Consider the following 15941-nt stretch of genomic DNA (forward strand, 5'->3'; position numbering starts at 1 on the left):
GTGTTGTGGAGAGAATATATATATATATATACAGTCCTGACCCACCTCCCTTCACAGTCTTCACAGTGAGACTAAACATATATATGTGTGTGGAATAAACTAATACAAACTACCAAGCGGATTGCCAGAATATTTTTTCGGAGAGTGGATTAATTGCGAGACCCTGTCCTGGTCTCGACTCTGGCACCAACTCTGAGGTGCTCCCTCTGCGACGACAGCTCGTGTTGCATAAATATTATTATATATATATATATATATATATATATATATATATATATATATATATATATATATATATATATATATATATATATATATATCCTTACAAGATGTCTTAGCTTTAGATATCATTCCGTTGCTCATTGTCCTGAGACACTTAAAAGTTCCTGGTACATCGACTCCTCAAGTGAAGATACTTGGGAAAAAACATGCATGAACTAGACATCTGTCCACATTTATCTTAAAATTTGTGAAATGCTGCAAATTTCCCATTTTTAACTGAGTAGCTTCCACGGTTCCTGCCCACTCAAAGTCTCTGGAGCCTGACCCATTGAAGTCCTCTGGAGGGAATCAGACTTGACCAACAATGCAGCATTCCTCTAACTGTAGCCAGTTTAATTCTAACTGTCTCTTTGCACAAATATTAATATGATGCAATGTGTCATGAGAAAGCATTTACTTTCTGCAACACCAGCCGGCACCGATCGGGGTGGAGGGGTGGTGGCAGGGAGGGGGGGTTGAGGTTAAATAAAATAAATATGTAACTTACCTGCTTGCCGCGTCCTCCTTGCCGCTCCTCCTGGTCGCGTCTCTCCTCCTCCCGCTGGCAGGAACAGGAAACAGACTGGAAGCACCCAGGCTCCCCTGAGCCAATTACAATGCTGCAATGCAGTGTTGTGATTGGTCTGAGAGCCGTGTCTCGGTGCTCAGATGGTGAATGGGGACCTGAGCATGTCCTCCACCCAGGCTGGGTGGAGAAGAGGGAAAACGCGCATGACTGGTATGGGCGGCCCAAGATGGCCGTCCAAACAGGTTTATGCACTTAGGAGTGGGGACAAACCACCCCTTGACTGCTCTGTCAGTCCCGCCCCGCCTCTGTGTCCTTATCATTTTATTTTTTCTTATACTGCTGAAAAAAAAGGCAGTGGGGCGATGCTCCTCCGCCTTAGCAGTGTTGCTGCCACTGCCTTTCAGAGTGACTCCAAAGGGGCAGAAAGCTTATCTTTATTTTTAATGCTCAAGCAAGTTGCTGCTGCCAAACACAACAATGTCATTGATCACCTTAGCAGAAAAGACATATATAAAATAGGAATTATGGTTTTGCCCAGTATTTAATTTTGAGTGTAGATGGCTAGGAATTATGATGTTGTATTCACCATGATCAACGGAAGCAATCCACAGCAAATATGCCACAAAATCTCATGTTTTTCCAATGTATGGAGGTCGATGTTGGTGCTGTAAACCCATTAATAACTTGATTTTGTTTATTAATGAGTCATCAGATGAATGAAAGAACGCAGTTATCGTTGCTGTCACTTTACCAGTCCAATGTAATTTTGCATGTATGTTGAACAAAAAGTAAAAAAGTGTGAACCAGTTTTCCGATCAAATGTTTATGATATGCAAAATTCCGTTCTTCACATATATATTCTACAAGTAAAATTCACGGTCTTGAGTGATTAATGAAGGCTTTCATACGTTTGTCGCAATCGCCAATGAAATAGCAGTGTCAAAAGTAGGCGAAGAGCTTTCATACATTCCTGTTGTATTTGAATTAACAGAACTTTAAGATGGGTATTTTTTATTACAAAACTATTTCAGTCCAGAATTCCATGAAAAGACAAATTTGCGCTGCTTAGAGAAATCAGTAAGGGAAAACATGACATTAAGAAGAAAAATCAGCTGTGAACTGCAAAAAGAAGAAAAAAAATGTCCCCAAATTGTAAAATTCCAGAACAATTAATAAAAAAACACAAACATCCTTTGAAGTGCATATGAAAAATCTAAAATAGTTAAACATTTCTAATTGTTAAATATTTTTCCTTGTTGTTTCTTTCCCCTCCTCCATTTCCTTACTCTGGTTTAGGTTCAAGGACAGAAGGTGGTTGGCCAAGAAATGACAGTGCGTGTGGAATTCACCAACCCGCTAAAGAAAGATCTTGAGAACATTATGTTGCGTGTGGGTGGTCCCAGCATGATGAAAACTAGTACTCAGATGTTCAGGTAAGGATGACATGTGGAGAATGTTTCAGCACACCCAATACAATGGCATTTGTAACCTTCTGTATCCAAGTTAAATCAACTTGTTGGTCTGAGCGTTGAACAAAAGGAGCTTAAATATGTGAAGTTGTGGGCTGAAAGTTACTTAAAACTAACATTATGGCGGTTACAGAGTTGATACCCCTGTGCTCCAGCCACTAACTCTCACTAAGAAGGTCATTTAGTGTTTTGGTTGAGCGGGGATCCTGACCATTAATCAGTGTGGTCCCCGCAAGTCAAACACATGGTTCCTACATCACATTTAGTGGTGGAGAGGCCTCAGGGTTTATGACAGCAGAAGCATGGTGGACCTCGGAAGAAAATAAAAAAATGCCCTAGAAGCTCAGAAAGTAAATACCCTGAGCACCATTGTTTTTTTCTGTATCTGCAACAAACCACAGCTTTGGGCATATGTTGACGAGACATTAAAAAGAATGTTGAGATGGCTGCATCAACAAGGTGGGCCAGATGGTTCGCAGCTGTGCCAAAACTGCATGCTCCTCATAGGTAGATGCACTGTTTACACAGAGAGCCCCAAAAAAAGGTGGGAATCTCTAGATAGGGTGGATGGTCCTGGCTGTTGGTTAAGAGGTGAGGGTCTTAGCTGAACTAGTCATTTTGCGTGCTGCCTGCCAGATTTCAAATAACTTTGCTTGATAAAGTGTGTGGTAGTAAAACTAGAGTTTGTTCAATAAACATAACTGATCCAGCGGTAATTTCACTACAATTTCTCAATGCAAAACTTCATTTACCTCTAGATTACCGCTTTAAAGGTGATGAACCTTTGCCACCGTGTATCACGTTCAGGAGACTTTACATCAAAATGCAACTAATATTTAAGCCAATAAAGAGAGTTGTGAGTATTTTAAAGGGTTTAATTTTCTAGTTAAAAGTTAAGATTCTCTGACCCTTTATTCATTAGTCAAATATCAAGCAGGTTACAGAATTGAAAATGGGAAAAATAGAATTAATACAGAACATATTATAGGTTGCATTCAAAGCATTCCATAAAGTAAGGGAATGAGGCATAAAATGTCAGTCAAAATTCTTTAAAGAGTTCAGGAAAAATATAATTCAAGAGTGTGTTTTGCAAGGCTAATCCATATTTAATTGGCTAAAATAACCCATAAAGAGAAATAAATGCATAAGACAAATACATCTTTTCAAAACTAGTTAGTTAGTGGAAGCATAAACTTAGAGTTTAAGCACCTAAATCTAAACCTTTTCCATCAGCTGCTTTCTCTGCCCAGTTCAATCTGTCTCTCTGTGTTTCAGAGAGAGAGGCTGCCCTCCCTTCACAAGACCACTGAGGAATGTGATCTGTCTTGCCAAAACTATGACATGCAAGGCTAGCCTATGCCTCTCTGCCCCCTCCTCCCTCTGTCCCTCCTCGGACGCAAACTCCTCCGAGGTTGCACCCGCGATGTTCACGTACCTAACCCATGTGATGTTTGGTCTCATCTGCTCCCTATCCTCTCTCATCCTATCTCTTCTAGTCCGACACGCCCCCTAAGGGGTCATTATTTATACTCTAATTCTTGGCTGACTACACTAATAATGTTGCAGTTTCAGTAGAAACTCGCACTGTGATTGGTTAGCATAGGTGACATGAGGGTCTCACCATCCTATTCTTATTGCATATTCAACTCATACCGGTTTTAACAAAGGAAGCCGTTAAGGCTTAATACAGTCATATGTTTCACCATCAATAATTATACAAATATTGCAACATTTGATAGGAAAAAAATGTATCAGTCTATTTCCTTCTTGTTTTCACATCACACGCAGGGATGATACTCTCCCACAAACACTGGTACATTGGCACGGTGACATGACTGTACAGTTCACTGTGGCCTTGACCCATGTGTCTTCACTTGAAGCACTTAGCAGTTCATGCAGTTGGCACATTCTTCTGTGCATGCATCTCTCATTACGCACACTGCTAACAATTCTCAGCCATGCTGGATTCTTAGGCATACATTTTATTCTGGGCCCAAAAACAAAACAAACACAAAATAATATTATTTTATGAAATAAAACCCATTATGTTCACCTCCCCCATACTAGTACCCAGTATTAGTTATTACCTAGCAAAAGCTTTTCTATTATTTATGCACCACATTGCAAAATGTGCAATGTACAACATAGCATAAACATGCTCTAGTGCAAATGTTCAAAATGCAAACAATTAATACATACTCATAGCAACATGCTCTAATGTTTTAGATAGCTTTTCATGCAAAATGTGTTTGCCCCACATGTAGTGTTGGTGCATGGTTGATTAATTAATACATTATAAAAAGATGTGTTATGAACTGAATATGTATTATCTTAATATGCAACTAAGCCAAAGTCTCTTGAGATAGGAACAGGGAGTCTAGATCTTATCTTCAAAGATAAAGAAGAAACTGAAATCATGAGTTTTTCTACATTGCAAAAACACTTGTTAATTCAGCACAATTATGTGCTACTTTAAAAGTAAAAAAAAAAGCACCCTCTAAATTATATATACATTCTATAGTGAGGTTAAATCTAAACTAGACACATTAAACGTCCATGATTATTTAATTAAGCATGGTTTTAAATGAAAGCGTTTCAGACTCAAAGCATTTTGACCAGACCTCATTTCATTTCTTTCACTTTGCATGCACCAAAAGTGCAACTTTTATAAAGCATTGGACTAGGCCTCATGTTTCATGTGCCATGTGTTTTCACTTGCACCAAAATCTGTGTGCCATTTTAAAAGCAGTCTGTCTGAAACACAAAACAGAGCAATGCTTAATTTTGATGAAATCTTGCTCTATCATAACAATGAAAGTGCTACATGTTCCCTTACATTTATGATGGTGCATTACACCAAGGACTTATATTCGAATTGTGTAGTAATACAAAATCACTAAAAGTGGTAAAAGCAAAGAGACTAAACTGGCACCATTATTCAGTCCACATTCTTAGGAATTTTGCATTTATCCCATAAAAAGGAGGATTTTACATTGCTGTCCAATTATAAACCTGGCCGTAATTCTCGAAATATGTGGCCATGCTCTGGATGCAGCGGGTGCAATATGTATAACTGCTTGTGGAGCACATTGATATCATGATCAGGTAGTAAGTGCAATATGAATGGGAAAAGGAGGCTGACTTGGCAGATGACATAGTTAGGGAAAGTTAAATGTAACTAAACTGAGAAATAAAGCACAACTGGAAATGTCATAATTCTGTCTAGTTGCTCCTCTTCAATATTTGGAATACTCTAACATAGGTTGCCACCGTTCATGAGAACCTTCCCTCCTTAAAGTGAAAACCCTGCTCACTGCAAGGTTAATCACTACCCATAATAATAAAATTTTGAGAAGAAACTGGGAGTGGAACAATTCGGACAGCACAGTCTTTTTATGCTCAAGCTAATGCCTTCCTTCCTTACCTTTCACAGTGGACACACTTGCAAACTCTCCTTTTCGTAACCTCTCATATCCCTTACCCTGCCTCGCTACTTCTCCCTACTTGACCACTCATTACCTGTTTCCATCTCCTACCCTTTTCCCACTTTATGATGAAAGCCCCTGCCCACTTATGGCATTTATTCCAAATGTTTACTAATTCCACGTGTTAAAACCTACTGGTCTTCTAAATTCATTCCTCAATTTATTGCCCTCATGAAGCAGACAAATGAGAAGTGTCTTATAGGCCTTTTATCATACAAAAGCACACCGTGCACAAACAATCCTTAAATGAATACTCATTTCTGTGAACTAGATCTGAATGTACAGGACTGTTTATGATCACCCCTAAAATACATGATTATATACGAGCATTATAGCTCACTGCTGAGATACAGGTCGTTAAAAGCCCTCTACTCGAGAGAAAGGTCCAAGACAGAGGCAAAGGCATAAAACCAGGAACAGTGTCTTAAACGATTGGTATGGCCTGAGGGAGATGGATTATTATGCTATTAGAACATTTCACCCACTGGAGGTAGAGGGTTCTAAACTAAACAGGAACACCAGTAAAACAAACATTGGAATATTGGAGAAGTACCTCACCAGCCTTGTTAGCCCTCTGCCAGTGCATTATGTTTAATGGAGCACCCAACATTCCAATGTTCAAATTAAGTGTTATTGGCTGCACCTGTGCACCTGGGACATTACTCCCTGTGTTTATTGACCCAAGCTGAAGATGAATGCTTCCACACACTTTTCACCCCTGGCTTGCTTCCTGGCAGTCGCTCACTGTCTGGATTTTAACATATCAGGAACCCACTTGGCTTCTCCTCAAACACAGTCTCTCCTCCTGCAGGGCCAAAGACGCTGCTTCCCTCTCTCAGAAGGCAGGGAGGCTTCTAGGCAGGCCCCCATCTAATCCAGCAAAAAGGGGCAGACTTCAGATGATGTTCCCTCACCTCTGGGAGACTGGCTGTCAGGCAGACACCAGCCATGACCCCTAAGGGGAACTTTGAGTACTCAGCTGAACACTCCCTTCCTTGATCATGAAGAACGTGGACGAAGAACAAAGTGGAGCGGTTTGAATTTGATTTTTATAGACCTCTTCTCAACAGGGGCTGTGGATCCACTTTCTGAGATTTCGGAACCTGTTTGGTTTGGTTCTATTCAAAATAGCATTTTGAGGCTGCTCACCAGACAAAGTGTTTGTGCAAAGTGGTTGCTCTCACGGCGAATAGCAATGGGTTTGGCTCCCAGCAGGAATAACCAAACCATGCGCACAATGAAGTGCGAGTTCTCTGTGCATGTCTTTCATCAGCATTCCTGAAGCAGCATTTGGAGACAAAAAAAAGCAGGACCTTACAAGAAACTTTCACACCTTAAAGAACAGAAACTACAGTCCCACCCTTCACCCCTACAATCTACCAAATGGCAGTACTGAGGAAGAACGTATCAGGAGTCCTTTGCTAACAGAGTCCCTATAGATTGTCTAAAGGAAGCCTCTCTCCATTCTCTTTGCTTTAGCATTTGGATCTCACTCTCCAGCCACAGAAATGTAGGTAATACACTTCCACTGCCTTGGGGAAGCTGTACTTAACCTCCTTCTTGTGCCATGCTAAACCAGGAGCATCCAAAATTGAACCCCCCCTCGACTACTCAGACTCACAACACACTACTACCATACGTGTGATAACGTGCACTCAACATGCACACAGGACATCAGCGCCAAGTTCTGTGCTTCATTTCACAGTGGAACTTTACATTTAATCAGTCAGTAGACTGCACTGACACAGGAATAAGTTCTGATCACACTGTAGATAAAAGATACTCATATTGCCCCCCTGCTTAATGTATTACACCTAGGACATGGACAATAGTCCACTGCATATTATGGGGACACAATTGGTGTTCCCCCTTCAGATCACAGGACAGGTCTGAGGCATCGCATTGTCGGGACTGTCTGAGCACAAGGGGAAAAAATAAGTCAGGATACCAGTTTCACTTTCAGTCAGGCACTCAGGACATGGGTACACACCTGTTTACCATGTAGGGGACATTTTGTCAGAATGTACACACATCCAACTTTAATGGAAATAGAAGAACTGCAAAAATTTGAAAATTGAATACCTGAGGAGAACGCTGCAGGAAACAAACACACTTTAGTTTGACTAGCACTAAACTGGCAATAAAGGGTTCCAAAAAATTCTGGGCTAAGTTTCGCTAAAATTGCACTGGCAGCATGTTTGCTTTATGAGTAAAAAAAATAAGCACTTGTTCATTGTTAGTGCTGCATTGATCAGGCAGCGTTCAGTTCAAGAAGTATTTACACAATCCATCCTTGCCATTTGGGTTAAATACAACAAAAACCATAATTGCTGCATTAGCAGAAGGTTACCATTAATATATAATGTGGCCAAAGAGAAAGAACATTTCTGATGCCACATCACGAAAATGTTTCAAAAACAGACACACAGGCAGCATTTTCTTCATAAAACGTGGTTAAAAAAAACTTTGGATTGCGAAAAGAGTGAAATTTGCCATTTTTTAACCATTTTCACAGTGAAATGTGACTATTAAAAACACCAAAATCTACTCCACACTGAATCAGAAAAATAGGAAGACTTTTGGCATTTCGTGCTGTTCGTCCAGTTCATGTGGCTGTCTGTGTCAAAGCATTGTCAAAGGACAACTACACAAACTGGCCAGAGTGCCAGGACCGAGCAGGTCAAAGCCCATCACAGAAACACCCATTTCCTTTCACTTGGAGCCAGATGTACAACCCTTCCAATTTGCGATTCGCAAATTGGGTAGTTTTGCAACTCACAATTTGCGACTCATAAATTGGAATTTACAACAGTGTCTCAGACACTGTTTGTGATTCCTAATGGGATAGCAAATATCCTGTCATTTATTTTCATGAGGCAGGTGCAATTTGACCCCTTCCCGTTTGCGAGTGGCTTACCACCCATTTCAAATGGGTGGTAAACTGCGAGTGTTGCAGCCACAAAACAATCTTACATTGAAGTGCAAGTCCCCATTTGGAAGGGACGCCCTTGGCACGCCCCTTCTTAATAGCAAGTCGCAAAACCTATTTTGCGAGTTGCTCATAGGTTACCGACTTGTAAAATAGGGTTGTATATCTGGCCTCTATTTTTTTTATTCGTGGCAGGCGAAGGATGGTTAGTGAAATCTTGTGGATTTGCACCATGATTCGCTGCTGCTTACCACACTATGAAGAGAGGGCTTTCCAGCAGAGATAGTGTGGTAAATATGCTGGCTGAAAGCCCATACCTGTGGCTGGTGACATTCAACATGACATTGACATAACCTGACTGAAGTTTTAGGAGTGAGGATAGTGGCTATGGTTATTTTTTTTCTGGTTCAGGAGATTTTTTGTTGTTGCACATCCTAAGGTTCCCCAGTGCAACTTCACATTTTCTTAGTGGTGGCCCACAGACTACGGAAATAACTTTTATTGTAGAGAAATCTGCTTCATTTTTTGTTGCACTCTGAAAGCTTTGAAAATGCGGTTTGACCGGCTTTTCCTCGTCTTGTGACCCACGATTAATTATGCGATTCTCTTGCTGCAGCATTTTCCGCATAATTATGGATTTTCCGCATTTACTAAATATTCCACTTCATGTTTATTGCTCCAGTATAAAGAAAGTTACTGAAAATGTGGCACACATGGTGGCTTACAATGGCAAACCCTTTGGAAAGGTTACTTGATCACCTTTCATTTGATGATTGCTGTATTCGGTGGTTATTCTGATACTAATTGAGATGAAACTTTTGAACATACCATATTATTATGTGTGAAAATGAGGAAACAGTGTGATTAGAAATTCACGAAAATTGCCTGCTCTTATCGCATAAGTTAGTCAACCCTAGCACAGACTTTCATCCTCCAGTGGCTCTGCCCATAATGATTGTTACATACTTATATTTCATCGATTGTGCCTCAATATGACCTATCATCTGAAACCATTATCCCATGGATTTCACGGTTTTAAGATTATTTCATATCGGCCTAATGGCCTTGTCTGGTTGTAGTGCCTGCACTTTATCAATTTAAAAACATTATGAATACTGTGTCAACCATGGAAGATTTTCAACCAAAACACATTGCAAGGAATAAAATAACAGGTTAGCTTTTCATTGTAAACCTGTTCAAGGGAGATAGTACTTAATATGGATACCCTGTGAAAAGCAAAGGGACAGAAAAGATATTCTAATTCTGCACACCTTTAAGAAACCATCTAGGTATAGTGCTGTCAGAGTATTGTCTGTTATAGATGTGTCCTGAGTATGCTTTACAAAAATTTCACCCCATTGCAGTTAATAAGCGAATCTACACCCAAAGGGACTATAAGACTGATTTCCACTTCGGTGGTCTGGGCCGCCATGGCGGCGACCCCGCTCCCAGACTGCCAAAGTCGACTGCCGCCCACCAGATTAGGAGTTTCCTCGTGTTCTGGTGGGTGGGCAGCATTGCAGTCCCTTTGCGTGCCTATTAAAAGGCACCTCAATGGAAGTGCCTACAGCTGTTCCTGCACAGCATGGACTGTGCATCCATGCCATGCAGAAAAGGGGTGCATGCAGATAGGGGCGCACAACATGTGCCCCCCCCCCCCATATGCATCCCCTTGCACAGGGGCAACAGGGGACCCTTAGGGCCCCTATGTTTTCCCGCTGCCAGCCTTTTCATGGAAGGCTCACCGCCATAAAAAGGTGGGGGGTGGGGAAACTTTTAATATGCTTTGCGGTGCCGTAGTGGCACCACCAAGCATATTGCTTCCACAGACAGCCGCAAGACCGGCAGTTGTGGCAGTTGCGGCTGTTGCGGCGGTGCCCTGGAGATCCGACCACCGTATTCCGAGTAAATTGGACTGCTGGTGCGGCTGTCCACGACAGCCACCACCTATGGACCGCCAAACTCGTAATCTGGCCCTATATTTTTCTAAATGACATTGATGATATGACGCAGGCGATATTTCTGTATACGATATTCAGACATTGAGTGGTGGACCTCCCTCTTACAGACCCGTCTGCAGATGTTGATGGTTTCACTTTGTGTGGTAGTACGATTCTTTCTTGTTAAGTCTCAATTTATTCAAAATGGAAACTTATTGATTTTGTCGCTTGGATTCTCCTGTGATATCCCCTTGTGTTGATAAAAGCTGCAGGGTAAATGTGCGCCGAAGACACGCTAGGTGCAGTTTATTTAAATAATAATCCCATTTGCGTCTGAGCAGTGAAGGTGACAGATGACTGCTGCCTGCTGATGGCTCAGCACATTACGCAGAGCCATTCATCTTCGTGTTTACTCCCTGGCAAAGGGATCATTGCAATTTTATTCAATTTGCAGGATTATTTTTTAACTGATTCGCCTTCCCCCCCCTGTTAAGTATTTCGGCTTTTTGCCCATGAATCTGTTCGCCCCAATATTCGATCATTCGTTCACATGCACTCTTTCCGCTTCCCCATTTTTTCCTTCCTTGACAAGCACCTCTCATACTTTGTCAGATTGGTGCAATGCTGGGAAGATCACACGGCACGTTACCTTCACATCTGTCCCAGCAGGATCAGGGTAGCAAGTGATGAATATATATGACTCGTGCTTTCACTGTTGAAAGATCCTTATCATTTCCCCAGTCCCAGTGGCTTTTTATATTTGCCCAGGGCCAAAGACAAAGATGGAATTATGTAACTTTTCGCGGTGTCTATAATTTTCTGCAATTTACTATTTACATACGGGCTACTTACAATTATGGTGTGTTTTGCTTCATTTCATTTTCGAAAGAAGCAAAATAGCACACACTTGGAATATGTAGTGTAACTAATTAGCACCACTGTGCAAATTAGAAGCATCCAATCCGTTTATGTAACCCAGCACTAATTCAAATTTCCAGTCCTTATCCACCTTTGAATTACCTACCTTTGAACTCATCAACGAATCTGCCTGCTTAGGTTTTAGCGCTGGGTTGGCGATGCAGATGGCAAAAAAGTCCTCTTACTTACATATTATGTCAAATGGGCTTTGAGTTATCCGCCCTTCAACGTTTGGCTTTTTTTTAGACTATGCCTGTTCATCCATTGGCTTGAAATTGTGTCGATCAAATATTGGCTTAGCCCAGAGGTATATCTCTCTCACCTGGTGATTTTAGCTGCTAGTGTGTATCTTCCTGACTCTAATGTAGTGCACAACAATGGGTTGATCTGTCTGGTCCTGCTGTTTCCGTTTATGGATCTCACTCTTCCTCACTCTTCATGTCAATGTTTCCGCTTCCTGTTCAAATCCTCCATCTTTCTTAAGGAGGTCCACGTCCCCCACCAGCCTAGCAAGCACCTCTCACCTCTCTGTGTCTTCCTCACCCTCCCCAGCTTGCCCCCTTCTGTCATTCCCCCATCTGTCCCCCCAATAACTGTGGCACAATAGTCTCCTCATTCATCACCCTCTCTTTTACCACTCACCCATTCTTACCACCGGGCGTTTTGCATTCGTACTGCCAAGGATCAAGTTATTTTCTTTTTTTCGTTTGCTTGAAACAAAAGGTGGTGAGTATTGAAGGTCCCTTTGCCTTCAATGAGGTTCTGTTTTTGCTTCTATGTCAAACGTAGGTTGGCTGCCCAGGAAGCCTTCTTTATAGTTTTTCTTTTATTTTTTAATGGCATCCACCTAGAAACAGTGCTTTTTTCCACTTATTGGTTGTGCTAAATAAGCAAAAATCTTTTATAGAAACTAAATAAAGGCTATAATGAAAATTCCATTTCCAGCTGAACTGTATTTGATATAGAAATATGAAACAGGACTGTATTGAAGACAAGGGTGCATTTACCTTCAATACAGACCACTTTGCATTCCCTTTTCTTGCTTTAATGTGTTTATACTGCATGCATTAGTGCATTAAAATCAGACCTGTTGGCTTGGCCAATGCTTGCTGTGAGTGTATTTCTCTTGTTAAGCGGAATGTGTGTCACATGCGTCAGTATTTCAATATGATGTGGACAGCTGGTGGGATCTTATCAATAAATCCCTTTTGCTCGTACATGTGAAGAGTATCTTAATTTCTAAGTATTGCTCTGCAAGTTTATACAGTGAAAATTATTAATTAAGATTGTATTATTACACCTAAATTCAAATTTCGTGCACAAATAAATACGTTTGCAAAATAAAATTATAATCCTTTTTCATAAACTTATAAGTTAAATCATTTTGTCCTCACAAATGGCATTTGCCATTACAAAAAGTCGGTCACTATGTGTGAATTTCTGCAATTGGAAATGTATGCTCAATTCACAAGGGTATATTTGAATGTACAATTATGCGTGAATCTACCTTTTTATACACCTGCCAGGTGTAAATTCTTTTACATGTGCAGAGGAGTGTGGAGATCTCTGCAACAGCAAATCCCCCTCAAGCGGTGGAAAAGTGGGCATTCCAAGGATGGTTGGCCTTGGAATTTTGGGAATAACCATAGCCTTGAATCTTTGTGGACATTCCCAGACTCAAATCCATTCCCTTTCCATCCTTGACAAGGTCAGAAATTTGTGCCATCAATTTGTAAGGGGAAATCACTTTTAAGACTAGAATGAGGAATGGGACATTCCCAGATTTGCTAGGGGTGCAAGGGAAGGCATTTTTCCATGAATTAAGATATTTTCTGCATGGAGGAAAAAAATAAAAAAATATGCATTTACACATGTGAAACCTATTTTCTCTATGCAGAGCTCATCCCATTGGAGAACTCTGTGCAATGGTAATAGGGAGTACATTAATTCAGATGTAATGTCAGTATCGACATAGAAGTTCCCCAAATGGAAATTTCCCTAATGTAGGAACAAAAACGTTACATGTGCTCTTCTGCAGAGTTTTCCTCGATGTTAACATTCTACATAAGTCAATATTACAGTGCATATTTGCCAAAGTACTCCTGGGATTGTTTAAAATATCCCAAAAAAAAGTCAGAAACTTTCTACAAACACAGGAGTAATCCCGCTGAGCTACACTTCTGACTTTTTCCTGTGCTTTGAGAATCGGGCCTTGGAAACATATATACAAAATCACTTCCATTGCATATCCATTTTCAAAGTCCTCTAAGTCGGAACAAGAATATGAACAAAGGTTGTTACCTTATGCTTGAATTTGAAATTGAAGTTGGATTTCCATCTGCTCGTATCTCTGTTTGTAAGTGTGGTACTTTTTAACCATTATTTCATAAGGGGTGCTTTAGTTCAACACTGCTTTAGTCTACTTTGTCCTTACAGACAGGGGGGCAATTATTCTTATCCATGAGCCTTGTACGGCTCGCGGGGATCGAAGCGACCATCTTGAAGGTGCCGCCTTCATCCTGGGGTTTGCGCTCTAATTTCCATCCCAAGGAACTCATTAAATGGGCCGATGTGCGGATGCACGCAGCGGGTGCGCCAAAGGAAAGCCCTTCGGTGCCCGCCTGCGTACATCTAGAGCCAGGGTCCACAACCCCTGCTCTGTTTTTATGGAATAGACAGACTTACTAGGCTCAAGAACTGCTGGTTCTGTGACGGGTACCTCTCCACAATTGCAACATCTTTAGCGGTGAGGTAGGCCCTTTTGCTTGTCAATATTACCAGTTTTGCCTCTCCCTTCCCAGTAGGCAGTGTACTCTTAAGGAAAGATCAATGTACAGAATATGGCCTAAACAGGTACCCAAGCAAAGACCAAAATAAGTGTACTTTACATCATTTACGCTTTGGTCTTACTGAATTTGTTTCAACATTAACTGTCATTTATATAATTTTTTTATTTTATATTCTTATATAGCGCCTGATTCGACCCCCGAAGGGGTATCTCCGCGCTCATTCCCTCCCAAACACCAAGTTCTTATCCGGGACTTCCTAATGTAGTGTAGTTCCTATATTCCCAATAGGCTCTGTGCATTGGAATAACATATACTATAGTTTAGACGTAGGAATGAGGTCGACTAGGTCTCTATCGAATATATTAGACTTAATTGTGAGTGCCAGCTAGCTCAGAGGTCACTAGAAACTTTCTCAAATTCACAAGGAGGGATTAGTTTCTGAAAACCGCATAAACATGACAACTTTGTTTCCCAAGAATAAGAAATCAATCTCTAGAGTGGCGGAAACAATAGATAGTTATTTCACCACTCAATCGTGCATGCTTCGTTTCATCAGAAGATACGGGCGTTTTCAATTAAAAGTATTTATTGAACAGTCTTCTTTCTCAAGCATAAGAAGTGAACTGCTACAATCGTGATACTGGTTATAAAGTACAATGCGTACAGTATGAAGAGTATTATAAAGTAATTCTGTAAAAGCATGATATGGTTTCTAAGCCATATAACATAACATAAAATACATACATTAATAAATAAAGATTAAAAGTACTCAACTGGTGCTTCTAAAATACGCCTACCCCGGTGTACCTAACCTAGGTCTAGTACAAGGGAAGAAGTAAGTGAGGAGTAGCTTAAATTTTAGTATTCTTTGCCAAGAATCTATTCCAAGAATTCTCTAAGGGTCTAATCAGCTCCGTACCTTGGTTTAGAATGAAGGAGGTCTTGTATCTCTCTCTCAGGACTCGATTTCCCAGCAACCCGCAAGGGTAGCCTGGAAACACTGGAGCTGGATTCCTCGGTAGGAGAAAAGACAGCGTCTCTCTCAGTGCGTCAGCTGGAGGGTCGGCTTCCTTCGGCACTTGCAGTAGCAGGGCGGCGGACAAGTAGATAGTCAAACTGCTCCAAACCACCGTGTGTTTGCCCGGGCAAATGTGGGCATATTTATACCTTAAAGGTGCTGAGTTTGACGTAAGGTTGGACATAATAACGTCATAAAAGACTCAGTTTTTGAAAACTCCATGAGTTCTTGGATAAATCAATATTCAAGCAAGGGGAAGTCCCTGACTGCTGAAGGTGGATTTTTCCAAGAAATCGTTGTGGATTCTCAGAACTAGTGGAAGTAGCCATGCCGTATTTGGGCTGCATAGGGTAAGTCTAAATATAGTTATGATTTCTTTGCCTCTATAAGGATAGGGTCATTTATACCTATATATGGGCATGAATTGGGAAAATTACACTAGGGTCCTAGATTCATATACAACACTAATAGACAGGAAACAGGATGTGTTTTTTTTAACAGAGACATGGCTACATTAAGGCTCGGGCCTGATGTAGCAGCTGTCTTCCTGCCCAACTATTCAATGATTAGGAAAGATATGTTGCATAGAATAGGTGGAGGGTT

The 15941-nt window shown here is 40.9% G+C and overlaps 1 protein-coding gene across 1 annotated transcript in view; it reads left to right on the forward strand.

Annotated features, from left to right (window-relative positions):
- Positions 1-15941, forward strand: part of F13A1 (coagulation factor XIII A chain) — a 518463-nt gene that overhangs the window by 479040 nt on the left and 23482 nt on the right. Inside the window, exon 14 of the mRNA XM_086965028.1 lies at positions 2087-2223. Within this exon, the coding sequence (XP_086821154.1) occupies positions 2087-2223 (137 nt within the window). The remainder of the gene's footprint in view (positions 1-2086; positions 2224-15941) is intronic.

This window comes from Lissotriton vulgaris, chromosome 4_1 (genome assembly GCF_964263255.1).
Source record: "Lissotriton vulgaris chromosome 4_1, aLisVul1.2, whole genome shotgun sequence".
Taxonomy (NCBI): Eukaryota; Metazoa; Chordata; class Amphibia; order Caudata; family Salamandridae; genus Lissotriton; species Lissotriton vulgaris.